Genomic DNA, 27,211 nt, shown 5'->3' with positions numbered 1-27,211 from the left:
ACGATACATCCCTTCTTTAATTACTTACAGAACAGTGGTAAATGCAAAAGTAAGTTTTTACTTACCATTAACTCGATTCAACTTTAGGAATTCTGTTCCATGGAAGAACTATACATTGCCTTCTTCACTACACATACATTGCATACAAGCTACTTTCATTTTCAAAACATGTACACTATGGGGCACACACGTCAATGGCGAAATATGATTGGCTCAAAAGGTTATACTTAAGTAACATACATGCATCAGAGAACTATTTCATGATGTAGACTATTTGTACCCAGGCAGAAATAGATAATAACATGATCACATCATGCTATAAATCATTTGAATGTGTTAAATTAATGAGAGTATACATTAAAGTATAATAATGTCTAATTCTTCCATGGAACAGGATTCCTAAAGTTAGAGTTAATGGTAAGTAAAAACTTACTTTTGCATCTACCACTGTTCTATAATTAAAGAAGGGATGTATTGTAGAGTGGCAAACATGGTATATGTAGTTCTTTTCATTGGTTGTCACTTGAGAAACATCATTGTCCCAGCAGGCAAAATTCTCGAAAATCACATGTTTCAGAGCCCATATCTTCAGTTTGGTACAATGCAGAAAAGTCATTGATGGGTTGAAGAATATAAAAATATCTCAGGAGTGAAACAAGCCATAGAGTATTGTCATGTGCCTTTAAAGACATAAATAGCAGAAGGAAATCAAGTGTCATGGGTGGAACCAAGCATTTGTAAGTTCCATACCTTTTCTTTTATATAGTATGATAGAGGGGGTCCTATGTCAGAATGGGTCAGGAGGTAATCTAAGGTATTTTTGTCACTCCGTATGATTTGTTTCCTTCAAATTATTTGTTTTTATTCTCAACATCAAGCTTGCATCGAGCACCTGTGTAGTAGACTTAAAAACTAAAATACTGGTGTTTTCAACAAAAACCAAGCAATTTTTTCAAGTATGATGAAAATAAAGTTTCCATTGTTTCTGTGATTGTGCTTGGCCTGATTTCAGGAGACTTAAGTGGGTGTGTGTGTTCATTTCCCAAAATACTTGTTTCCTTCTTCAGTTTTTAGAAAAACACGGTCCTACTTAATTGCATGAAAATGAAAAGGCACAGTAACTCTTGATAGTGATAAAACACATGTATATAGGTTCAGGTGTAATTAGTACCAAGAATTAAAGCTATAGTAAGTCATATTAGTCGGCAGCCATCTAAAGATTACATCTACCGTTTTCAGTACCCCATATTTATATTCATGAAATCTAACGCAACTCTTGGACCTTCATTACAACTGTTTCATACGTGTTTATAAACTTATTATAACCCTTTACCTCACAGAGCAAAGTTACCCAGTGTAGTGCGCTATAAAAAGAACACCTGTTACCTATTCGACTCCATTCACATAGGCCTAACTGTTAAGCAGTGTAGTGTATGTTATGTTTAACAGCAGTTTTAACCATTTTACATTTTTGGTACACATCTATTATGTATGGAAAAATGTAAGAGTAATGTCCGATTGTTATAGCTGTGTAATTATTGTTCATGGAAGAATTTTTTATGTGCCTTAAAATCTTGAGAGAACTCCTTCACCGTCAAGAACCAACCGTAGCTGCCATTTCTCATACTTGAAAGTTTTTTTGTCCATGTCTACATCACTAAGTCATCTGAATTTGATAATTTATAAAAACTAATTGCTGTCTACATTAATATCAGAGCCTTTACCTAAGTTATTGAATCTTTCATAGTTGTGATTCTAATCATGAAAACATTCGTAAGTACTGAATTTAATCCACGACCTCCTTTTTGAAGAGTGGAGAATACGACCCGGTTACTTTAATTAGCAGATTTCGACCAGAGCATAAACAGTGACCACATGATCTGATGTAATGGTTATTCACAGCAATGAATGAGGTATCTAATAGGGGGTTTTCCCCAAAAGTGGCTCTAAGAAAACACGCTTAAAATGGCTGATGTATACAGCAGGTGTCAAAGGCACTTCCAAGCAAATGGAGTGGAGGCGTCAAAATGCGCTTCCATGTGAATGGCATAGAGGCATCCAAAGGCGCTTGCATGAGGTAAAGGGTTAACAGAGTATAACAATGCTTAAGTAAATCTGCACTTGAGAAATGAAAAATATATTGGTACTGTGACCATAATAAGTGAGGGGATAATGGTTTCTCAAAGTCAGTTGTCACTCTGCAGACTCAGGTTCCTGATGAACTCAACTTTCAAGTTGATACCTTCATTTTAAAATTAAATATTGCATTTCTGGTTTGCATTTATATTTGTTGACATTTGATTATGTAAGGAAGACTTTTGGCATAGAATAATTTGAATTGTGTGAAAGAAACCATCATTCTTTGTCATTTATGTGTTATTTTGAATAGAGATTTAAATGGTCCTTTTTAAACTTTAGAGGACATAATTCATGGAGATATACTCTTGCCTTGATACTGTTTTAGTGAAATGAATAAAAGAACACTGAAAAGAAAACTGAAGACTATTTTGTTTATGTGACTGAAAATGAAATAACCAAATGGATGTTATCTTACTCAATTGACTTTTATATGATAAGTGACTAATGTTAGTGACCTACAGTGTGCTTGTAAACATTTGAAGGATGACTTGGAATATGCACTGGTGATTTCCGTATTGTTAAAGCAAAATAGGATGCCTGAATTGAGGCTTCATATGGGAAGATATGAAACAAGCATGGATACATTCAAAGGGTTTGCAACATTAAACCCATGGTGTTTGTGATTTTTATCTCTTTAATATTGTGGAAATGTTTATTAAAATTTTGTGAACATTTAAAAAATCTAGCTTTCAGTCTACTGGCCGCTTAGTACTTAGTATTATAAACATGTGTCTAGATGTTTATGCTGTCAGGTTCCAAAGTTTTTGCATCAAAAATCTATAAATTTATGGTGGATTGAACTGTAAAAGCAGACCACCCTCCATTCAGGAACCTATGTAGCATGAGAAAATGGGCAGTCAGAAAGGTTGTCTCCCCTGAGTTTATATCGAAATATACCTCCTGTCCCCTAGTCATTTCCCTTCAGTTTTTCTTCGACCATCTTTTCTCCCTATGTACAATTTATAGTCAGTTCCTATGATATAGCGGGTTTTAAGGTATCACAGTATTCAAATATTTCTTAATATTTCTGCTTAGCACCACCACATATTTGTGAGGAAGCAAGAGATTGAATCTATGGTAGCATGTAATAGTCAAAATGTGAAGTATGCTAACATTTTTTTCTGATGGCTTTTGCTGTTGACAGGTGTTGACTTCAAAATTTTGCTGTACACGATTTATTACTTTTTTTTTAGAACACATGGAGTCGTTTAAACCGTCTTTTGTTGACAGGAACTTTTCTCACCAACAATCCCAATGCCACTCCACTGACACAGTTGGTTTCAGAGCATTACTTCAATTCTCTCTAATAAGTTTCTGTTGTTGGAGAACATAGGTGGCCTATGATACCATAGTACTCCAGTCTATGCACTTATCATTTAATAACCACAGAAGTTTCTCTGTTACTTCATATATTACTTATCTTTTGTCTATGGGGTACTTATTGGATCCTGTATTAATTAGTGGAGCAGGCTGGTGTGATTCACACCCAGGTAGTTTTTCCCAACATATTGACCATATTCTTAGCAATACATGCATATTATTACAGGCTGAAGTCTTCTTAGTGTATTCCAGCTAACAATAAATGCCAGATTGTACAAGAAACATCTTAAAGTGTCCTCTAAACTGATGAATAGGCTGCAGTTTTCAGTACAGTTTCTGATTGGATTAGCATGACATAGAGAAAATGTTCCATGTCATACAGATGCTCATGCTTTATAAGATACACAAACTATATGTTAATTTGTACTGTAATTTTCTTCCTCTATTAACAACTAAAGGATCACTTCATAGATTCAACTTGTTGAGGATACAACATTGTAGCTATATTTTGTCCATTTTGAGTTTAGAGGCACAGGATTTGCCGTCTTACGTGATTTGACTGTGAATTTTGTATAAACATGATTTCGTATGAATTTATCTTAATTTAAATTTTTTAGTGGAGACTGAAATGTAATGAAATTATTTGTCTAAAATGGGTGGTATTAAAGTTTATTGAATGAAATATTTTTTAATGTAAATTAAAGGAACTGAAACCAAAGATTTGGAGTTGTGCAATTTTGAGTTACACAGTCACTCTTTTGAATGCAGCTAAAGTGTAAATGTAAGTCAGGGTTAGCTCTATACGTTTAGCATGTCATGCATTGAATACTCTTCATTTGGTGTAGTGGTCATTGTTTACCCAGGAATAGAACAGAACAATAACCACCAAAATGAATCAAAAATTAATTTAGTCTGACACATCATAAACCTCTCAAGTAGACAAGATACAAAGTAATGGAGAAACTTTAAATAAAAGTGATTATTGAATGATCTGTAAAGTAATTGTAGAGTTTCTCCTTTATGTTGATACAAGTGGCTGAATCTGCTGATGTATAAGAATTAGCATAGAATCAATGAGGGTCAGAATGTGTGTGTGTGTGTGTGTGTGTGTGTGTGTGTGTGTGTGTGTGTGTGTTTAACATAGCTTTAACAATTTGCGGTCATTGCTATGATGACTGAGTTGGGACAGTTTATAGTGATATATAGCACTGAGGCATCATGCTGCAGACATGTAGCATTATGTCCCACCCAGTCACATTATCCTGACACCAGGCAGACCAGTCCTAACACTAATCTCTTAATGCTGAGCACCTAATAAGGCAGCTTTTAGTACCATTTTTATAAGTCTTTGATATGACTTGGCCAGGGTTTGAACCTGTGACATTCTGCATTTGAGGCAGACACTCTAACCACTTAGACCACTAGAGCGGTCGGGGCAGATTTTGAAATGTGCAAGTTAGTTGCATTGTGTTAATTGTTGGAAGGGGTGTGGATACTGTCAATAGTTTTCCATTTTTAAATGATTGTCTGTAGTGTAATTTGCTGATCAAATCCCATAGCCCGACATCCTCAAATACTCATTACCAAGGTGGGGCAAGTAAAGTTCTCCAAGTCACTAGTCCCATTTCAAAAAGTCAGGCAAGTCCATATTTTCATTCTTTAATCACTTTTCTACTTTTATTTGACTATTTAGGCCCTCAGGGCATAGTGAATGCTTCATTCTATTCCATTCCATGTTTTCATTTATATCCTGTAACACCCTTACCTGTGGTCATTAAGAACTGTGTCATATGCACATGTTCGATTACCACTTGACTATATACTAGGCAAATCAAAACATGCCAGACAAAACAAAGCTGATATGATCAATTAGCAGTTATTTTTTGTGGCTTTGTTGTACTGATTTGATACAAAACGAGCCTCACGAACAACTCACTCTGAATTTTAATCTAGGAAGTGTCATTAAATCAATGAAAGAAACTTTACCAACATCAGTGTTGGTTTCCTTTATGAACTGATTGAATTACAGTAATGATTATTTAACTTTTAATTAATTATACAGAGAATTAACATCCATGCGTGATTGTGTTTATAATGAAAAAAAAGCCAATGAGACGTCTCTGTTCATATATAAAAGACAAAACATGTTATATTCACTTTGGAAGTAGTTGTCAGGAAGCTGATATTTGATCTGTGGATAAAATGTGTTGCTAAATTATTAGAGGGAAAATTCATGTGAACATAACATTGCAACTGAGGATGAGCTAACATCTCATAAAATTTTGGCAAGTGATTATAGTGTTGCGACAAGTGAAAAGTAAGGTGAAACAAGTGATTTTTCTGAAACTACTTATCCTGGACAAGTGGGAAGAAAAAAAATTTGATCATCCCTGTATATTGTCTTTATTACAAAGTCAATTTCCATTCAGTTCTGGACTGGCACATGCAGAATGGTTCAGAGATAAGAATGCCTGGTCCCATTTTTCTTTGTTGGCTCCAGAATATATTTTTAAGTATCCTGAGTAAAATTTAGCTAATCTCGCTTGCCAAGGCATTTCCTTTTCTTCATTAATTTAGTAACATCCATGTCTTGTATTCTCGGAACCTTAATTTTACCTTTTTACTGACAATCAAATCATACAAAAGCTTGATGTTGCATTTATGTGCATTTAATCATAACAAGTTGGGATTTGAGCTGGATGTTAATATTTGGGTGAAATTAACTCTCCACGAAGAATATGGAAGAGTTGGCTAAAATAGGGATAAGTTGATGTGGAAAGTTAAAATAGTTTCTTTCAACTAATCTTTTGTATATATTTTCATATCGAAGTACTAAAATGATGATTAACTGTTATCAGAAGTTTAACAAAATTTGTAACTATCTTATTTTGCATCACCACAGTTGATATATTACAAAACTGCAACCTTTAAAATAGGTGCGCGTCGAAAATCATCATCATCCATTGGAAAATTCCTTCTTTCTTATGTCTAGAAAATGAAATATTGGATAAAATGATTAATTTTATTAGTAATAGACATGGAAACATCAATTGAATCATAATTTGCATCAGGTTTGGATATAGTAATTTGTTTTTCACTTGTTTTTCAAGCATTACATATGCAGGAATCCTTTATATAGCAGTGTAATTTCAGGTTTTGTATGATCATCAAATTAGCAGCAGATTTGATTACAGAAGATAAGACTTCTTTTTCTATCTTTCTATCTTCCTCATTGTAGGAAAAATGGACAGAATGGTTAACATTTTAGTTTGATTATAAGGGCATTATAGTGAAGCAAAATGAACTTGGCACAATGTTAGGAAATCAATACATGGCAGTTTGGCCATTTGGATCCATGTGGGTGAAATGACAGACTCAAGAGTAACCAAACACCCCACAGAGCAGGGGTCTCAAACTCAAACCACCCTGAGGGCCATATGAGGGCATTTTTGATGGCTCAAGATCCGCACCACCTTTGTTATGTCTCATGACATCTTTTTGTAATGCCAATCATTTTGCTGGCCACAGGATACAGCTTGGCGGGCCACGTGTTTGACACCCTTTCCATAGAGTGTACCCTGTAAGTATTTTGATTCTCCAGAATTTGTGTCTTTTGATAAGCTGACAAGAGAGCAGACAGCATCCGATTTTGAGATTTTGGTGCCAAGTGACTATTTGTTTTGAAATCTATTGAGAATCCTGTAATAATAAGCTAGCCTTTACTCATGCTGACTTAGTAATGCATCACAGGTTAAATAAATCCATCAGTACCTATGCAGTTGTTTGACAGTTAAGCTACACTATAGGACTTGTGACTTTTAAAGTCAACAGTAGAGTGTTTTTGCTGTAAAGGAAACCTAGATTTAGATTGTATTGTAATCTATTTAGTTCAAATAGTTGGTAGGCACTGAATCTATTGAAAAATTGTTGGTGTTTTCTGTAAGTGTGATACATCCAAGGTGCACTCAGACTAATTAATGAAACTTTAAGTTACTGTTTTCACTGATTGAAATAGAAAAGAGAATAATGCCTTTTTTTGTTGGTACATTTGGTCAAGAAACATGGGTACCACTCCATATCCTCCAGATACTCATCTCTACAGATGAAATGCACAGAATGTACATCTACCGGAAAGGCTACAGTTGGAGATTGAGGTTGTGCCACAGTTATTGAGAATTCATCACCAGATCTTGCAGAAATTATAGAATTGTTGAAAATCTTGTTGTGAACCTATAAGGCCCCCAAAAATATGTGCTTCCAAGAGGCCAACCATCTGTTTTTTGTTGCAGACCCAATAATTGTTTTCCACCAGATAAAAAACTAAATTAATTTTTTTAAATAAAAATTCCCAAAATTGATTTTTGCATCTAATTGAGCTTGTTTAGCCCAGTACTTTAAGTGCTTCGTACATTATATATACTAATGATTATAAAACATCTATATATTATGTTTTTCAAAAAACTATAATAAAAAAACCCTGCCTACCCTAATGTAAAAGCAGTGCAATTGGAAACATATTTTGTGTGCCTAACCTAAGCAGAATGTGAACAAGTTTCAGTCTTGTAAGCAATACCACAAGTATAAAGGACCAAACGTTTATTGTTCTGAAGTTGTGTCAGAACAGTAGTAAAAAGTATGGAAGTATCAGGTAAGTAGATTTTAAGTCATGGCTAGTGGATTTTTCATGTCTCATGCCCTGTGCCTGTGCTTGAAAATTGGGCATGTTTGACATCAGGACCTGGAGGAAAACATTGAAATAATGTGAGATGTGAATAAACATGGACCAGTTTAATATGATTTTGTATATTTCTTATTTAAAGTACAGCTGTTTCAGTACAGTGTCAGAATAATAGGGCCGCTCTGGTGGCCTAGTGGTTAGAGTGTCCACCTCGAATGTGGAAGGTCACAGGTTTAAACCCCGGCTGAGTCATACCAAAGACTTACAAAACGGTACTAACAGCTGCCTCGCTTGGCACTCAGCATCAAGAGGTTAGTTTTAGGATATGTCAGCCTGGTGTCAGGATAATGTGACTGGGTGGGACATCATGCTACATGTCTGCAGCATGATGCCCCAGTGCTAGACATCACTATAAAGTGTCATACTGCAGACATCGTAGTGATATGACTGAAAAATTGTTAAAGCTCTGTTAAAAATTATAATCTCTCTCTCTCTCTCTCACACACACACCATTTTCTTTGGTTGTCAGGTTCTTACCTGTATATTTCATCCAGTCACAATAAAGTTCACTTCAGTAGCAGTAATATATGACCTGTTGCTGTTGCATAGCTTACTCATTTTCATGCTGATAAACCTCATCTGTTTGATGTGAATACATCCACCCATTGAGTGGAGAATTCTTAATAAGGTATGTTGAACTTGTGCATCTTGCCTGCTAATGTGCAGAAGGGTTTTATTTAAAGGATGCCAATTGCTTGTTGTTAGTGCTTCACCATGTTGTGGTCTTTTCTTCAAACTTCCTTTGAGTTACAAACTATTGTCACTTCCACCCTCAATGGACATAGTGATTCCTGGCCACATTCCTGTATAGAGTGTACTAGATCATAATTATGCACTATCTATCCGTGTCGACTACAATGAATTCTATGTGTAAGCTGTTCTGTTGTCATCTCTCATCAGGTCTACTGCTTCCTCTCATTTGCATGAGGATGAGGAGATCTGGATTTTTGATAAGGCAGTAAGCAAAACTGCAGACTTGTGTCTGAAACCATCATGTGCACTGTCCAAGAAGATTCTTTTTGGTTTGGAGAAGATCTCAGGGACCCAAACCCAAACAGAGCCCGTACTTGAATCTCATTCATTCATGGTTGAGGAATCTCACAGAAATTCTCCATGGCCGGGATAGTACTCAGCAGTGTGGGAGGTTTTTCCTTTTACTATGAGGCCTGTGGTCTATGCTATGACTACTTGGGACAAAGTCGTCTGTTAAACCTGCATCAAGTGGGTATTTGTACTGGATCCTGGGCACACCTTTTATTAAATAAAAAAAAAGATTCTATTGAACAGAATGTGTGTTTGTTAGTTATCATTGCTCCTTATGTCGGTCAATTCTCAGCTACCCGGTACTTTGTTAAGTATGCTGAAGGAAGCCTGACTGAACCCAGTGACTTTGATAGCGTGTGCTGGAAGCTCTTGTAAAAAACTCTCAATATGTGCTTTCTATATCAATTGTTTTATTGGTGGAATTTCTACACACCAGGCATTAGACTCCTTGAATGTCTTATTAAAAAAACATAAAAGACATTCTCAGGGTTGCTCCTTTGGAGGCCGAGACCCTCTTTGGATGATTTATTCTACCGTGGCTTCCCAAGATCTGAAGCATGGAAATGTGAATTGCCTTAAGGCTATCTGCAAAGTTTTTTTTTCAAAGATAGAGCCAGCATCCAATTTACAACCTCATTTTGAACCTTCAACTTGATTGCTAGGTCCAAGATATTGTCACCAAAGACCTCAAAAGAGGATGTTTTCTCCTTGCTGTCAAGGGGGGGTCTCTGAGACTTAAACCCTCACTTGCCATGCACTCCTCTCCCAATTGTTTCTATAGGTGCTCTCTGGACCTCTTTTCAGAGGCTTGGTCAGGTACCAAGGATGATGGACGGGTACTTTCCATTGTGAGTGAGTGTTACTGACTACAGTTTCAGGAACAACCCTCTATGTCAAGGACACCCATGTTTTCTACCAATCCAGTCTGATGAAATTTAAGGAAAGGGTGCATGTGATTTTACAGAAACAGGTTCTGAACCAGCAATCTCCAACATTTTCTCTCAAATCTTCCTTGTCACCAAGAAAAGTGGCAAGTTTGTCTCATAATTGATCTCTCCTGTTTAAACCAGTTTCTTGTGGAGGAACCTTTCAAGATGGATACCACATCCTCAATCTGTAAAACAACGCATCCATCAGATTGAATGGTCTCCATCAACCTTAAGGATGCTTACTTTCACATTTCATCAAAAATACATCGTTTTTGCTTGGGCCAAGAAGTTTTTCACTTCTGCTTTTTGCCATTTGGGATTGCTTCTGCACCCCCAGATTTTAAGTGAGTTATGGAAATAGTAACAGCATATTTCCACTCTCCTGGAATTCCAGTTCTCTAGTACTTCAACAATGGTCTGATCCACAATGTTCAGGTACAGTCCCTTTATCAAGATGACCACTCCGGTGACCTAGTGGTTAGAGCATCTGCCTTGAATGTGGGAGGTCACGGGTTTGAACCCTGGCTGAGTCATACCAAAGACTTAAAAAAGGGTACTAACAGCTGCCTCGCTAAGTGCTCAGCAGTAAGAGCTTATTGTTAGGACTGGTCGGCCTGGTGTCTGGATAATGTGATTGGGTGGGGCATCATGCTACATGTCTGCGGCATGATGCCTGAGTGCTAGACATCACTATAAACTGCCACACTCAGACATCGTTGCGATTTGAATGAAAAATTACACACACACATACACCCCCTCCATCAAGATCTGTTCCATTGCTGGTCTACAGTAAATCAGTCAGGTCTTTTATCAGGACTTGGTTGATGTTGGGTTGAACTTCCACATGAAGTACAGCTTAGTGTGGTCTACGGAATTCTGACACTTCTAGGAGTACCATGAGCCATAACATTGTTGTCTGCTGGTAACCTTCAGTGCCACTGCAGATGTGGTTTTCTTTGGGCATCTCCATAAGTGCTTTTTCCCATTTTTCCTTCTCACAAGGTGGAAGCTATATAGAGATTCACTCTCAGAACAGATTTCTGAATGTGGTCCCAATACATGCACCTGGAACCCCCCCCCCCCCTCGGTCTGTTCACTGACATGTCAGATTATGGTTGGGGTTTAGGACCAGAGGATTTAATCTTCCTGCATCATTGGACATGGGGACAATTTGTTCTGCCACATCGATGATCTAGAAATGTGGGCCACATTTGTAGTCTTGCAATGGTGCATTGACAGTTATTTTCCCCATCAATTTTATTTCAGCACATTACATCAATAATGACAGTAAAATGTTGAATTTTTTGTAAGAACTTTACATTAAAATAGGAAAATAAAATGTTAGAAATGAGATTTTATGCTTTGCAGTTGATTTTATTACAAATTTATTAATCTTAAATTGTAGAAATGACATTGCTTTGCACAGAATTGCTGTGTATGGAATTTCCACTGAAATTCATACAGGTTTTTAAAAAAATGAGTTCAATATTAAATTTTATTGCCCCAATCAGATGCGAGTTATGAATCAGAGGACATATCCATGTCTCTGACAAATAAAAATTTAATCCAGTCAACGTGAATAAATTACTTGTACCATGGAAACAGAGGCAAAGCAGTTTTTGAGGTTGCTATGTCTTATAAAACAAAAGTAAGTTTTAATATTTTTTTATATTTGTAATAGTATTACATCAATATTTTAAGACATTTCAAGTGACTATTTTGAACATTAATAACTTTTGAACTTTCTGCTTTCACTTCTTATTTTTGCCATCTTACACCGTTCGAGTCCAGCGTGGACCATGAAAGTGGTGTGGTTGTTTCATTCTTGTGACAGAGAGCACAGCGCTTATTTTTTTATATAGTTCTCCAGGGAATTAATCGGAGAAGCTTACGTAAAGGTCTTTCATCCGTCCTTTATCTTTTTACTCTTCCATTCCTTAGCACAAGTTCGTTATTGCTATGAATGCAGAGAATTGTTCTGAAACTTTACACACACATTTATCCCATGGTCTTGCTGGTCATAAATGAAAATGGTGCTGCTTGGACATCCAATATGGTCACAACAGTGGCCAGCTTGAAAATCTTGTTTTTGCTACTTTATCTGGGTGGATGGTCATGTCATCATCTCAACAGTATTAACAGAAAAGAACAATATAGAAAATAATATCATTGAATTATCATGAAATAGTATGAAGACCTCAAAAAACATTGTGAAGGACAATTTTCGGTTTACTTGTCTAATTTTTTGTTGTTTTATGCTAAAATTCTTTAAATATCTTGTTTTTCTTTATGAATAAAAATAAATACATTCGTATTAAGTGTATTATTTTTACATTTGCATAGGTATCTAGCTTTTGACTCCCAAGAATGCTTCCTGTGGACCCTCATTAATTGGCTCTGGACCCTCATTTTTCAGAAACTCTGATACCAGCTGGTGTACATTTTATCTAACAGGTTACAAAAACAAAAAAATCATACTTGGCAAAATAAGTAATTACATGAACAGATATTAAATGAAGAATTCACATACCGATATTCATAATGGTGAAGAATATAAGAATATAGGAAAGTTTCTGTGGCCTAGTGGTTAGAGTGTCTGCTTGGATGTGGGAGATTGTGGGTTCAAACCCTGGTTGAGTCATACCAAAGACTTATAGAATGGTACTAACAGCTGCCTCGCTAGACGCTCAGCATTAAGAGGTTAGTGTTAGGAGTGGTTGGCCTGGTGTTAGGATAATATTACTGGGTGGGACATCATGCTACATGTCTGTGGCATGATACCCCATTACTAGACATCACTATAAACTGCCACACTGCAGACATCATAGCAATGTGAATGAAAAATTGTTAAAGCTACATTAAAAATTCAAATCAAACACAATATAAGAATATGAATTGCATTAAGATAAATATAATCAGTACAATGTATTATACACATAGTACATGTGTCAGTTTGCCTTGAACATAAAATGTTATGCTTAATAATGGACACCATTTTATCACCTGGACCCCCAGTTTTTCCACCAGGATTTCCAATTTGTGAGTCTTGGGGGTTTGGGACTTTGGTTTCAAATTCCTATAGAGAGATCTGATCTTATTTCAGTTGTACACACCCTGGGGAAACGGAAGATGTGTTTCTATTTAAAATTGTAATTGGTAAACTTTTATTTTCTGATATTCTGAGAAAACTTTACAAATAATTATAAAATAATATTACATCCAGCTCTGTGACAGTAAATAGTTTCAGAAATGTTTAGTGTAGTTTTGCATTAAAGAAAAATCTATATGAAGATCAAGACCTGTTTCATTGAATGTGCAATAAAGAACTGGATCTTCATTGATAGGATAAATAGTATGTACAGGGGACACCACTCTGAATAATTTAAAAATGAGGGTATATTGGTTTTATCAGCTATGCATCGCCCATTGGTACATGTACATGTATCTAATGACTGTGGCAACTCTGACAAGCAGGATGATATCAGTAATAGCCATTATACATACTCACTTGTAAGTCAACTCAAACTGCAGTGAACAAAGATCCTGCTCTGTCTTAGCATAATACACCTGTAGGTCAGGGTCTGTATTGTTTGTTCTACTGATTACTCAAACTGAACAGGCCCGGATTTGCTGGCACATTATGTGGTGGTAGCTCAGGGTCTGTGCAGTTTGTAGTTGGACTTGTCTTATGAGTGAGTATATGTTACCTGTTGGACTTAGGAGGGTGTATGTCCACTTGATGGCTTTATTTGTAAGTTTCATAACTATATTAATAAACATAAGTCAAAATCCATAAATTCAGGAACAAGGCCATATATACAAATTCTGAAAGTAGTTTACAAAAAAGCATTAAAACTTTTGTTGAAGAATATAAAATAAGCTTGTATGTATTTTCCGTCCATCAAATAATTGAACTTGAAAATAAAAATTGAAAATAAATAAAATAATAAAAAAACAGAATAATAACAGTCATGGATCAGAAGAATTTTTAAAAAAAGTAATTTTAACATGTCAGTAGAAAAGATAGTGTGTTAAAAAAGGAAAACATGTTCACCTGTGTACAAATTCATTAAGGTTAACATTTTCACTTGTGTAAATTATTCGAAAGGGTTTGCATTTTCACTTTGGTATAAACATGTTACCTGTAATGTGCACTTTAAGGTATAAGGTTGGATGATTTTTCTTTAAGCAATGTTGTTTTTATCAGATCCATCCATCCATGAATAATGGAAAGAAGACATAAACAGCAGGTTGCCCTTGAGCTACAAAATACTCTTAATGTAAATGTAATGTAAAACTTGTACTGTCCCTTAGAACATCTTTACAAGTAGTTGTCAAAACATGCAATGATTGAAATAAAAGATTCAGTTTATATACAGTTTCATCTTGGAGATTAAACATGTTATTCAGTGTCACAGAGGAGATGTAATTTAATACACAGTCAGAAAATCAGAACATAAATCGGACAATTTTGTAACTCAAATAAAGAAATTGTTATGTTGCTTTGAATAATGTTAGGAAGAGGAATAATTCAGTTTAAATTTGCACACAATAACAAATGTTCACATATTTTATTCCACTGGCAATTAATTTTTTTAAAAGTTCACAACTGTTATACCATGACATGCACTATGAAGTAATGAATTTAATTCCTGTAATTTTATTGTTCTATGGTTGAAAATGTAGATGAACACAGGTTTTTGTAATCTTTACACTTTTCAGGAAAATTTTTCTTTGGGATAGGAATGAGGAAATAGCATGATCTTAATCTATTCTTGTCCTGAATGTTATACAAATGCCATGCCAACACTTTTTATGTGGCATAAGTGAACTAAGTGTTGATTAATTTGAATTTTGCATACCGATGACAGTTATTTGTCCTTACCATAATGAAATAAAAATGTGTTCATGCAGCACTTAGTTTTATTGGATGATTAGGCAGAGTTGTTGATGAGTTAATTGTGTCCAGAGATTCGTTGTTTTATTACATATGAAAGAAATGGCACAAGTTCGCTTGCTGTTGGTGTTGAACAGTATATGTGTGTTTGCTTCTTACACTGCTTGTGATTTCTCATACCCTATGATTTTACATATACTGCTTTTTAATGCATTGTCTTTGTCTTTGCAGGCCAATGCTATGGCTGTTGACTGCCTGGGTAGCTGGACAGTGCTAGCAGGGTAAGTATCCTTTCTGATGCTTCCCCAGGATTTAATAAAGGCATGGTAGTTATGCTTCTAAAAAGGCATTTTATATCTTATGATTAAAAGGGTGTCTCTTATTTCACTGTTAATTATTGTCATCATCATCATCATCATATTATTATTATTATTATTATTATTATTATTGTAAGTAAAAACATTATGGAGTAGTTGACTTGTAATGATTTTATAGTCATTTGTTTTATAGGTAGTCCATCTAAAAGTTTCTTGAAGAAAATCCTTGATATGATTTTTATCAGTTGTTACATATATTTAATTTGTTTTGTGTGATTGACCTTTATCTTTATTAAGGATGGAAGTTTTGCCTACCTGACTATTCTGATGTTTTTTGTCATTTTGTTTACTGATTTTTAAGTTCAAGGTCTAGCTTTGTTTACAGACATAGAATATTCTGGAAGAGAGAACTTTTGACCCACATCATATTCATTGTATTATGTCTTTGGTTTTATAAGGTTGAGGTAAACAAAATTATTCACTCTTAAGATCAGTTTTTGGAATCATTTTCTGTTGCGTTGCAATATAATTTGAGAGGAATCATGTATTTGAATTATTTGCTGGAATTATGAAGTGCTTGTTGTCATTTTGGACAGGAACACTACTTTGGAATTATTGTGAATTCATTCAGAGACATTCTGGATTATATTATTGTGATAAAATCAAAACACTATTGATGACTATTGGTACATCTGCACATTCAGAATTATTGGAATTCATTCAGAACATTCTTTACTTTTGAACTTATGATTAAACATTTAGGATTGTTTGGGGTTTAATTCACAATACTGTAAAATCCTCTTAAATTTTCACTTTTTAACTCAGAGAATTATTTTTATTGGTTGATTTCAATAAACTTGTTGGTTTTGCTTCTTTGTTTTTTCTTAATTTAAGACCATAGGGCTTAACACAGTATGATGATTTATTTTTCATATTTCCTAGGCAAAAGATAGGACAGTTATACTTTGAAAGGAAGGTGAATGCATGGATAGTTACATGTAAAAAGTTAAGTCTTAAGAATAGTAATAATAATAAAATTTAATACTTATTACTGTGGGCACCAAACTGCTCCAATGACCTAGTGGTTAGAGCATCTGCCTTGGATGCAGGCGGTCGTAGGTTCGATCCTTGGCTGAAACCTACCAAAGACATAAAAATGGTACTAACAGCTGGTTGGCCTGGTGTCAGGATAATGTGACTGGGTGGGATATGATGCTACATGTCTGCAGCATGATGCCCCAGTGCTAGACATCACTATAAACTGCCATACTGCAGACATCATAGCGATATGACTGAAAAATTGTTAAAGTTACATTAAAAATCCAAATCGCACACACACACACACACACACTATGGACACCATAAGAAATTTCTGAATTTTATTCTCCTTTTATGTGTTCTTTAAATTCCTTGATTCAGCTATGATTTCATTTATTGAAGGACAGGATAAGTGCGTTTGCTAGATCAATAAATATGCCTTTTAAAAATTATGCAATAACCAGTCAGTTGTATTTGGTGTACCCTTCAAGTTTGTCCTTTTGAGAATGGAGAAGTACTGCTAATTTATCAGCAGAGATTTTCTATTCAATTTGGAGCTTGTATTAGAGCAGTAAACTACATGAATGTCACAAAATTATTAAGTAACAGTGATGAATAACTGTCAAAACAATTTGCTAAAAAAATAACTGTAGTTTCAGATTCATTGTGTTATTATCCCACAGTAATTCTAGCTTTAAATTGAGCACATAAACAACTGTACACTCATGAGAGATGAAATGGGCATTTTGGAACACAAGAAAGAGCATGTTGTTAGGGGGGGAAATCATGGTGTGATGTAAACATGGTGGTGTGAGAATAAAGGCCTGGCACAGAATCATCATAAAATGGCTTTGGGAAAACACTAGTGCCTAAGTTTTTATTAGGATTTTAGAATTTAGAGTCCTGATGTTACCTGTATGGCACTTTTTAAAAAGGGAGAAGTTCCAAATGGGTTTTCACCTATACTGAGAGTTGTGGACTCTCTGTATGGAGTCATAAGAAAGCTGAGTCAGTTTTTAGGCACCTTTGTGGGATACAAGTGTTCCGTAACATACAGTACCAGGTCAAAGTGAGCAGCCACTCACATTGACACCGTCAGAGGTAAACTCATATCATCACACTTTGTATGCAATTTCCTGACAAAAATATTAAAGAAAATGGAACTTAACCGACTAATACATGGTAATTGAACCGTTGTCACAGTATTCACTTATGTATTGGTTCATAAGGTTGAAAGAGACTTGAATGGTAAGTATGACACAAATTCAGTGTTTTAAAGATTTCCCTGTTTTATCCTCCTGGCAGCCTGGCCCAGACAATTATCATCCTGGATAGATAATTGCCATATTTAGAAATTCTTTTGACCTCAGATTTCCATAAAAGATGATATACTTGACAGGGTCAAATTTGCCATTAACTGTGGCAAGATTTCCATCACTGTTATGTAGTTCCTGTGTAAAACACTACCAAAATATTCTTGAATGGAGAGTGCATATTATAAATGTTTTTTTATGCATTTCTTTATTGGTTCATCAAGCTCTAATGGTCATAGACAAGAAGAGCTTACAGATGGTCCGATGGATATTGCCTATCATCTTTTGTCCGTCCATCCGTTAGCACAAGTTTGTTATATTACATTGAAACTGTACACAGATTTATCCTGTTTTGCAGTGGGTCCTAAATGAAAATAGTGCTGCTTGGATATCCAGTATGGTAGCCTCAGCAGTCATCTTGAAAATTTTGTTATCTCTGGTCCTCCTGAATAGATGGTCATATTGAAATGTCAGTTTTCACTACAAGACGTCTTATGATGTCTGGCTGGACCTAATAAAAATGGTGCCGATCTCACTCTGACATTGGGGGCTCCAAGTAGAGTGGTCTAATGCGCTCTCCGTTACGGATCACTGTCATCTCACCTCTGTCAGCGTGGGTTCGAGTCTCGGCTTCGGCCAGTATGGGTATGTGAGAAAGCTTGCCAGTAGCTTCTCGTGGGTCGGTGGTTCTTTCCAGGGTTATCCCGGGTTCTTCCTCCACCATTAATACTGGCTGCCATGTATAGCCTATCGTGTGCTGAAAAATGGCGTTAAACCCTACAACAACAACAGCAACACTCAGACATCAAATATAGCCATCATGGCAGCCATCCTAAAAATCTGATCACAATTCAACTTGACCAGAAAGTCTTAGTTCACCAGAAGACTTATTATGTTATCCAGTGTTAGTCATAAATGAAAATGGTGCTGATCTGATGTTCAGTATAAGAACCACAGCAGCCATCTTGAAAAACTTGTTATTGCTGCTTTTCTCCAAATGGATAGCTATACATGTATCACAAAGTTTTCGTCAAGAGACCTCTTATTATACTTTAGCTGTTTATAAATGAAATTCATGCCATTGTACATCCAATATGGCCACAATGATGCCTGTTTTAAACATCATTGTTTCTACTCCCTCTGAATGGATGATCATTATGGCATCTGGTTTTCACCAAGTATTAAATGAAAATGGTGCCAGTCACATATCCAATATGGCTGCCACAATGACTGTATTACAAATCTTGTTGTTACTACTCCCCCTAAATGGATGATTATTATGACATGGGGTTTTCACCAAAAGACTTCTAATGATGTCTTCTCTGTTGTGTCCTAAATGAAAATGATGCCAAGATGATATCCAGTATGTGTACAACAGTAGCTAATTTGAAAATCTTATATCTCTGAGGAATATCAGAGATGGTTTCAACACTTGATGGTTCTAACCCAAGTTAACACAGTACAGAATAAGGGTGATATCCAAGTCAACAGGGTGTAGAATAGGGGTCATATCAAGGCCAACAGGGTATAGAATAGGGGTCTTATCCAAGTCAACAGGGTAAAGAATTGGGATCATATCCAAGTCAGCAAGGTATAAAATAGGAGTCGTATCAAAGTCAACAGGGTATAGAATAAGAGTCATATCCAAGTCAACAGGGCATAGAATAGGGTTCGTATCCAAGTCAACAGAATCAGCCACTCGGGGCCCCCTACTGAGTTTGAAATCGACAGGGAATATAACACCTACATTCATTTGATTTTTTGTTTGAATCCTTGAAATTTCCTTAATACTTGACAGATTGAATTTATTAACAGTACTTTTTGATGACTTAGTTCATTGTGTTTTCAGTGTGGCTTAGCTGGGCATGACAGTGGGGTATAAGTAAAGTAAACTCATGGGATTATGACAGTGGGGGTATAAGTAAACTCATGGGATATGACAGTGGGGGGTATAAGTAAACTCATGGGATATGACAGTGGGGGTATAAGTAGACTCATGGGATATGACAGTGGGGATATAAATAAACTCATGGAATATGACAGTGGGGGTATAAGTTAGCTCATGGGATTGCAACAATGGGGGTATAAGTAAACTCATTGGATATGACAGTGGGGTATAACTAAACTCATGGGATATGACAGTGGGGGTAAAGGTAAACTCATGGGATATGACAGTGGGGGTATAAGTAAACTCATGGGATATGACAGTGGGCATATGAGTAAACTCATTGGATATGACAGTGGGCTTATAAGTAAACTCATGGGATAATCTGGTTCTAGATCTGTTGGGGTCTTTAGTAAAGCTTGGCCACCATAAATTTCTTTCCCCTCATGCCACTCCACCTACCTGTCCACTATGGCTAAGAGTTGACCAGACACATGTCAGCAGTGATTGCTAATAAGACTTAAATAACTGCATACACTTTAGCCATTTAGAAAGCTAAGTTTATTTGAGCTGGTTTATATTGTAACGTTTAACGTCAGTATATAGGATAATGTAGGACCAAAATATTTTTGAATTTATAGTTTCAGCTAATTGTCATCATCATACATGAAAATTTTATTACCAAATTATAACAAATATAAAATAAATATGCTAATGAAATAGAAGGAATTAAATGTCCTGGCCTGTAGAGTCAACTATCCCATCTCTCTTAAGCTTGATTCATAGAGTTTTTTTTAATGTTCCAGCAAATACAAGGAAGGGGCATAGTGTGATAACCTTATTATTCTGTAGGGTGTGTATGTATTTATGTGTGTGTGATTTGCATCTTTAATGTAGCTTTTTAAAAAATTCAGTCATATCTCTACGATGTCTGCAGTGTGGCAGTTTATAGCAATGGTTAGCACTGGGGCTTTATGCTGCAGATATGTGGCATCATGTCCCACCCAGTCATATTAATCAGACACCAGGCCAGCCAGTCCTAACACTAACCTCTTAATGCTGAGCACCTGTTTGTACCATTTTAATAAGTCTTTGGTATGACTCAGCCAAGGTTCAAACCTGCAACCTCCCACATCCAAGGTGGATGCTCTAACCACTAGGCCACTGAGTGTTCTGGTCTGTAGGTAAATATGTCACATGTGGCTAAATGTTTTTGTAATTAGGTCTATCTCTGGAGTATGGCTTGGTTTGCTGAGTAATGTAACTTTATGTGTGGATGCATTTGACAAATGCAATACCATTCTACAAGACAGAGTGATTTTGTTGGGGCATTTGTGTTCCTTGAACACATCTCAGTTGTATCCTGAATGACTATCCAGCATCTGCCATTGGTCATAATTATAATATTTACATTTGACATATTTTATCTTATTATATACAACAAGGAAGATATTTTTCATGAATGCAGGTGGCCCCACACTTGATGTGTAAATCAAATTTGGTTCAAGTGCTGGTTTGATACCTTTGTATGTGGTTCATCCTTACTTCATTCGAGTGAAATAATAGGATAAGATTGCATTACACCAGTGTAGCTGTAGATTAAAAGACTCAAAACAGTCATTGTTGGTACACTGTATGGCAGGACTTGCAGTTACAGACAAAACTCAGATGTCGTAAAGATATTTATTTAACAAAAGCATCTTGTATAAGGAAAAATCAGAGATAACAATAGACAATAATTTTATTGAGGATTTATGATATGAAAGTTTTGGAAGTTTACTGTGACTTGTGGTATATGATGAGAGTTAATGCATTCCTCACCTGTTCAATACTCAGAAAGTAATATTCAGTCCTTAATTTAGTGCTAGCTTCGAGATAGTACAAAGATGTGCTGATGCTGCAGTTTCTTTAACTGTAGTTTCAAAATAAATTGTCACATTAGCAGAAAAAATAACATAAGTTATATACATTTTTTTTTACAGTATAATATAATGGCAGAACTGTTTCAGTCAATAATCATGATACATTCATTGATCATGTGAATAATTGGAGCTGGAATGATTGGTTCTAGAAATTTAACATTTCATATTATTATATTATTATTTTTTTGTATTTTGCTTTGCATAGGAGAAAAACCCTGGCATTGGTGGACCTGGATAACCCAAAAGAAAGGGTGTTCCGAGTAACACGACAGAGCAAGTGGGATATTAGCTGTGTACAATGGAACCCCCATGCGTCCCATGCACATCTCTTCGTTACAGCTGTAAGAAAAAAATTCATTTTATCACAAAATAATCATCTTTCCAGTGGTGCAAGTTTTCCTACTCTTGTATCCTTCCAAGTTATTCCCACGTTTGTCTCTTTCCAGTAGCCCAAAAGATTTGCTGCTTTTTCTGCCTTTTTGATCAGACTCCCCATTTTTCTGTACTATTTGTCAAAAATGGCTCCGTTATCCCTACTTTTTAAAAATTTAATATGATAAAAATTTCTGTTTTACAAAGTTTATGTTGAAAGACTTACGTTTTGTCTCAGTATTTTTCCACTCAGTATTTTTTAACAAAAGGAATTATTTGTTGTCTAGTTCCACTACGATTTGAAACTGGGTGTTTAAGATCCAGGCAGCATGGTCTGAAGAGACAGCTGTCACTACATCTGAATAAGAGCATGATTGTGTTCAAGTTTGTGAGGTTAAGTCAAGAAACGGTTTTATTTTTTCAGTAATTTACATAAATATCATACTATGTTTCTTTATAAAATATCCTGAATTTTCACAACTTTTTTACTTACTTTTTATTGTAAAACAGTAGCCCTACTTTATACATAAATTTTAACAAGGGTTGCTCAAAAGACTGTCTTTGTAAAATTGTGCATAAATAGAATGTTCTAGTTACTTCTTTTAAACCTTGCATTAATTTACTTGGCATTAGATTGCATCCAATTGATTTTATCTCCCAGCTTCTTTCCCTCTTGAAAATCCAAGTCATGTTCAGGTCCAAACAAACCAAGGCATTATTTCAGTAAAGAGCAAAGTGATGTTTTTTAAACATAGAAATACATGTAACATTGTTTCTTTTGTTCTTTTTAGAGCAACAACAAGTTAGACCTGATTTCATGGCAAGAGAACAACACAAAGCCAGAATGCTCTATGAAAGGTCACTCCAGAAATATCAGGTCAGTTCACAACATAGTGATACAGTGCCATAAATAAAGGCAGAAGCAGCATTAAAAAATTATTTTTTCCATCCAACAAGACAAGCTGAAAATTTTGCTGAAAAAATAACATAATTGCAACTTGTTCAGAATCTCGACTGTCACCCATTGGAAAAGGTCAAAGTGGCCAATGTAGACAGATTACCTCTGAAGGCAGGTTCACCTTTCAAACTTGGTTCATGACAAATGCATGTACTATACACCAAAAAGCATTAGCATTATATTAGTACCATTGACCAATCTGGTGGCCTAGTGGTTAGAGCATTATGTGGAAAGTGACATTACATCTTAAAAATAGTGGAATAAAAAATTGAAATCGAATCTTATATCCGTGTTTAGGGTAGGGATTAATGGTAGTCTTTACCATTGGCATATAAATGAATGCAAGAGATTGATTGTAGAGGTCTCATTGATAACAAATTTGGCATCCAGGATGCGTCATAAATTAATCCAGATGGAAATCTCATAAATACTCACTTACCAGTCAGGTCCAATGGCAAACAACATAGACCCTGATTTTCTGTCACATGTGCTGGTAGATCACAGTCTGTATTATTGTTTTAATGATTACTCCTATAACAAACTTCACAGACTTGGATTTGCTGTTGCATAATTTGCTGGCAAATCAGGGTCCATGAAGTTTGTAGCTGGATCCAACTTATTCACGAGTATGTACAGTGCCTCCTATCTTGCATCTTTGTGATGCAAAATGTATCTTGCTCACCGTCACGCTCCTAAATTGCTTTCACATCTCCCCTATCTAATTGTTCAAAGCAAAGATTTCCAGATGTTTCCTGAGCAAACTTCTCAATTTTTGTCCAGGTTTAATGGCAGTTGCCTTTCACAACTACTGATATGTTTGCAGATTCCGATATTTTTATATATGACATGATGTGCATTAAATAATGATATGCCAAAAACATGATTTTGTAAATATATGAGAGTGAGTAACTATTTGAAAGGCATGCATGTATTTAGCAGATGCTTCATTATATCTTTTAAAATTAAAATAAATTCTCTTAATTTTTTTGCACTCCTACACCCCCCACACCTAATAGTTAGATTCTCTCTCCTGCAGTCAGATTTGTGTTGCAAACATATAACATGTAATTCTACAATTTAAAAACAAATTAGTAGAATTTAGTGAAATACGTGTACACCATTTCCTTGATAACTTGCAAACCCACATATAACACGGGGTCAGACATGTTAAACCAAAAATGCCCTAAAATTGATCACTATTTGTTGAACTTAAAGAAGGTCATGATCAAAATTAGTGACAGGAAACTCTGTTATATCACTCATTGTTTTGTCAAAAATGGTGGATAGGACCTGGAAATTTTAATCAACTTCATGAAATATCAACTTTTAATAAGAAGTCATAAAAAAAAATTACATTTTCTTTTTAAACAACATTTTTAGTACACCACAATTAATGATATTCAAGGAAATTTTGATCTGTGAAAATGTCATACCTAGTGGGGGCAGTACTTTATTAAATAAATACCAATTAAATAATATTTTTATCAATTAAAATTTTTGTTCCATATTTTAGTTCCTTTTAAGTATAATCATAATAAATGCAACGTGTCCTCTTGTAATTAAATGTGAAATATTGAATCTACTGTAACAGCTATGTCTGTGAGCATTTCTCTGAGAACATAATTAAGTGCCCACTGTGTTTTGATATTGAACTAGCTGAAGCATTTGTTTTATTGTTGTTATCGCATTAATTACTTCTTTTGAATTGAATAATGGAGGTGGAATTAAAAAAAGTTAGAAGGAATGCAAATCCTACATTCTTAAGAACCAGCTGCCCCGATCGTATGAAGGGCAGCTCATTTCAGTTGACCAATAGAACGCTGTTATAAATGTTATTTTGTATGTAATCTAATTAAACTACCTTAAATTAATTTACTCAATCATAATTGATTAAAGACAGCAAGGCAATCAAGTGAAATGAGTACTTCATAAAATAAGAGCTTTGTTTCACAGATATGGACTATTATGGGGAAAACAAGTTTCAGAGAATTGCTGAATTCAAATGTAGTGATATCCACAAGGATGATAAGAAGTTTCACTATTACATGTACTTGCAATGAAATCATGTCATCAACATTTTACTAATTGAACAATATAAAAATTGATTTTCAACCTAGACAGTTGTCTCACAAAATAAATGTTGCGTGTTTTTGATAAAAAGGAATCTTGTTTGGTAGTGTATCAACAGTTAATCTGCTTCCCTGCTTCGTAGTCTCTTGTTTTGCAAAATACTACTATGCTGTACATCACTCTGGGAACCAGACTAGTCAGCAAAACAAAAAGCCTTGATGTAATAAACAGATGTTTTCGCGTACCTTGTTGGTTGTTGAAACCAGTTGGAATCATGTTATGGATCTTTCAGATGTTAGACATTTTGAAAATAAAAGTAATTTATAGAGAATAACAAACTTCATCAGAAAAAGCACTTTATTGAGAATTATTCTCGATATGATTTTAAAACGAGGATTCAGTTATTAAACAGCCCAGTTCCCCCACCCCAACCCTGCGGTTCTCTGGATGTCTAGCAGATTTATTTTAGGTCCATCGGTAACTCGCGCCCTCGCTTATAGTGCAGTCTGTGTTTTTGGACCCAATGTGTGCAAGTTATCAAGGGAGAGGTGTATTTTGATTTATACTTTCTTGACTTTAGAACTCTAAATTATTGGGATATGTTTTTTCTTATCTGTTTTTCAGTGATTTGGACTGGTCTTCTTTTGATGTCAATGTTATTGCTTCCTGCTCCACAGACAATTTCACTCACCTGTGGGATGTCAGGTAGGCAGTCTGTTTTATTTTATTTTGCCATTTTTGACAACAGTGTGCCAGATGTTACCGCAATTGCCTGCTTTCGACCTTTTTATTCAAGAATTTTTTAGAAACATTTTCACTTTTGCTCTTTATTCAAAGTGCATACAAATTCATTGACATCTATTCATATTGTACCACTTTGACATTGCATAGTGATTGCACCTTGCCTTATTGTTGTCTGTCTGTATGTATGTAAGTCTGTATGTTGGTCAAGAATGTGTTTGAATGTGATAACACAAAAGTAAACTTAGATTTGTGAAATTTTGCACACTTTATAATTGTCATAAGTTTATCACCTGATTAGGCCTTTGGACCATTGCTTTGTTGTTGTCTGTCTGTCTGTATGTTGGTCAAGAATGTGTTTGAATGTGATAACACAGAAATAAACTTAGATTTCTGAAATTTTGCACGCCTTATAATTGTCGTAAGTATATCACCTGATTAGGACTTTGGACCATTAAAATTGTTTTTAATTTGTATGATCCTACTGCAATATAGCAGAAATGGGTATATTGCGTTGCTGAGGTAGATTTGTAAGTCCTTCCATCGAGAAGCCTGTTAGCAATAATGCACAGAAAGCAAAGTAGATTAATGAAATTGTGTTAGCAATTTAGATACATATGTATATATTACAGTCAGTTTTCATTTTTGGCATATTTGTGATCTTTTGAAACTTGGTCATTTGGTAATAACCTTGTTAAAATGTTAAGGTGACAACTCAATGAAGTTGACAAATTCAATTAAATATACTTATTTTTATTTGTATTTATAATTGGATGATCTGACAGTTTCAATTTTGTGTGTGCACATTTTGGAACTTTATTGAATGTTAAACTAGTTAGGGCTGTTCCAGTAAAACAAACATGGAACCCAGGGAAGGCACTTTTAATGTGGGGTACTCACCCATACATGTAGTTTAGAATTTTCTTATCATTTTAATATGAACTATGTGAAGTCAAAGTATCCCAGCATATATTTTTTAAAAACTGCCTTCCCTGGGTACCATGTATTTTTAAATGGAATAGCCCTTAGCATGATAAGGAAAAAACCACTTGAGATAGGCAAATTAAATCTGTATGCATGTTTGTATGACCTAAATAATAAGGGAGATCCACACTTATTAATTAGGTGATCTTGCATGTGATAGGCTGAACTTGTTGCACATTATTGAAATTAAACCATAATTCTGATCTGATTTTGAACAAATGTTAAATATGGTCTTTTATTTTCAAGGTTTTAGATGAGATCAATGATGACCAAGATCCATGGATATTATTGAGGTGATCTTGCATCTGATTGGCTGAGCTTGCTACCCCTCTTGATGTCTTTTTTTATATCTAACTTTTGAACCAACTTTGACTGAATGCTTATATGATCAAAACCTCACTTGAATATATGCATATTAATTAGGTGATTTTGCATGTGATTGGCTGAACCTGTTCCCACTGTGGGACTTCACTCACCAGGATCTTTAATGAGCATAGTTATGAATAACTATGAGGTGATCTTGCATCTGATTGGCTGCGCTTGT

General features: G+C 35.2%; 1 protein-coding gene across 13 annotated transcripts in view; it reads left to right on the top strand.

Annotated features, from left to right (window-relative positions):
* LOC149780323 (GATOR2 complex protein WDR59-like) overlaps positions 1 to 27,211 on the top strand; it is a 180,227-nt gene that overhangs the window by 500 nt on the left and 152,516 nt on the right. For all 13 annotated transcript variants that reach the window (XM_089937186.1, XM_089937183.1, XM_089937181.1 and 10 more), the window contains exons 2-5: positions 15,299 to 15,348; positions 21,748 to 21,883; positions 22,706 to 22,791; positions 25,567 to 25,647. In XM_089937186.1, coding sequence (XP_089793312.1) covers positions 15,299 to 15,348; positions 21,748 to 21,883; positions 22,706 to 22,791; positions 25,567 to 25,647 — 353 coding nt within the window. The remainder of the gene's footprint in view (positions 1 to 15,298; positions 15,349 to 21,747; positions 21,884 to 22,705; positions 22,792 to 25,566; positions 25,648 to 27,211) is intronic.

This window comes from Sinohyriopsis cumingii, chromosome 16 (genome assembly GCF_028554795.1).
Source record: "Sinohyriopsis cumingii isolate HCF-2022 chromosome 16, ASM2855479v2, whole genome shotgun sequence".
In the NCBI taxonomy this organism is placed as follows: Eukaryota; Metazoa; Mollusca; class Bivalvia; order Unionida; family Unionidae; genus Sinohyriopsis; species Sinohyriopsis cumingii.
This window is presented reverse-complemented; position numbering and strand designations above follow the sequence as displayed.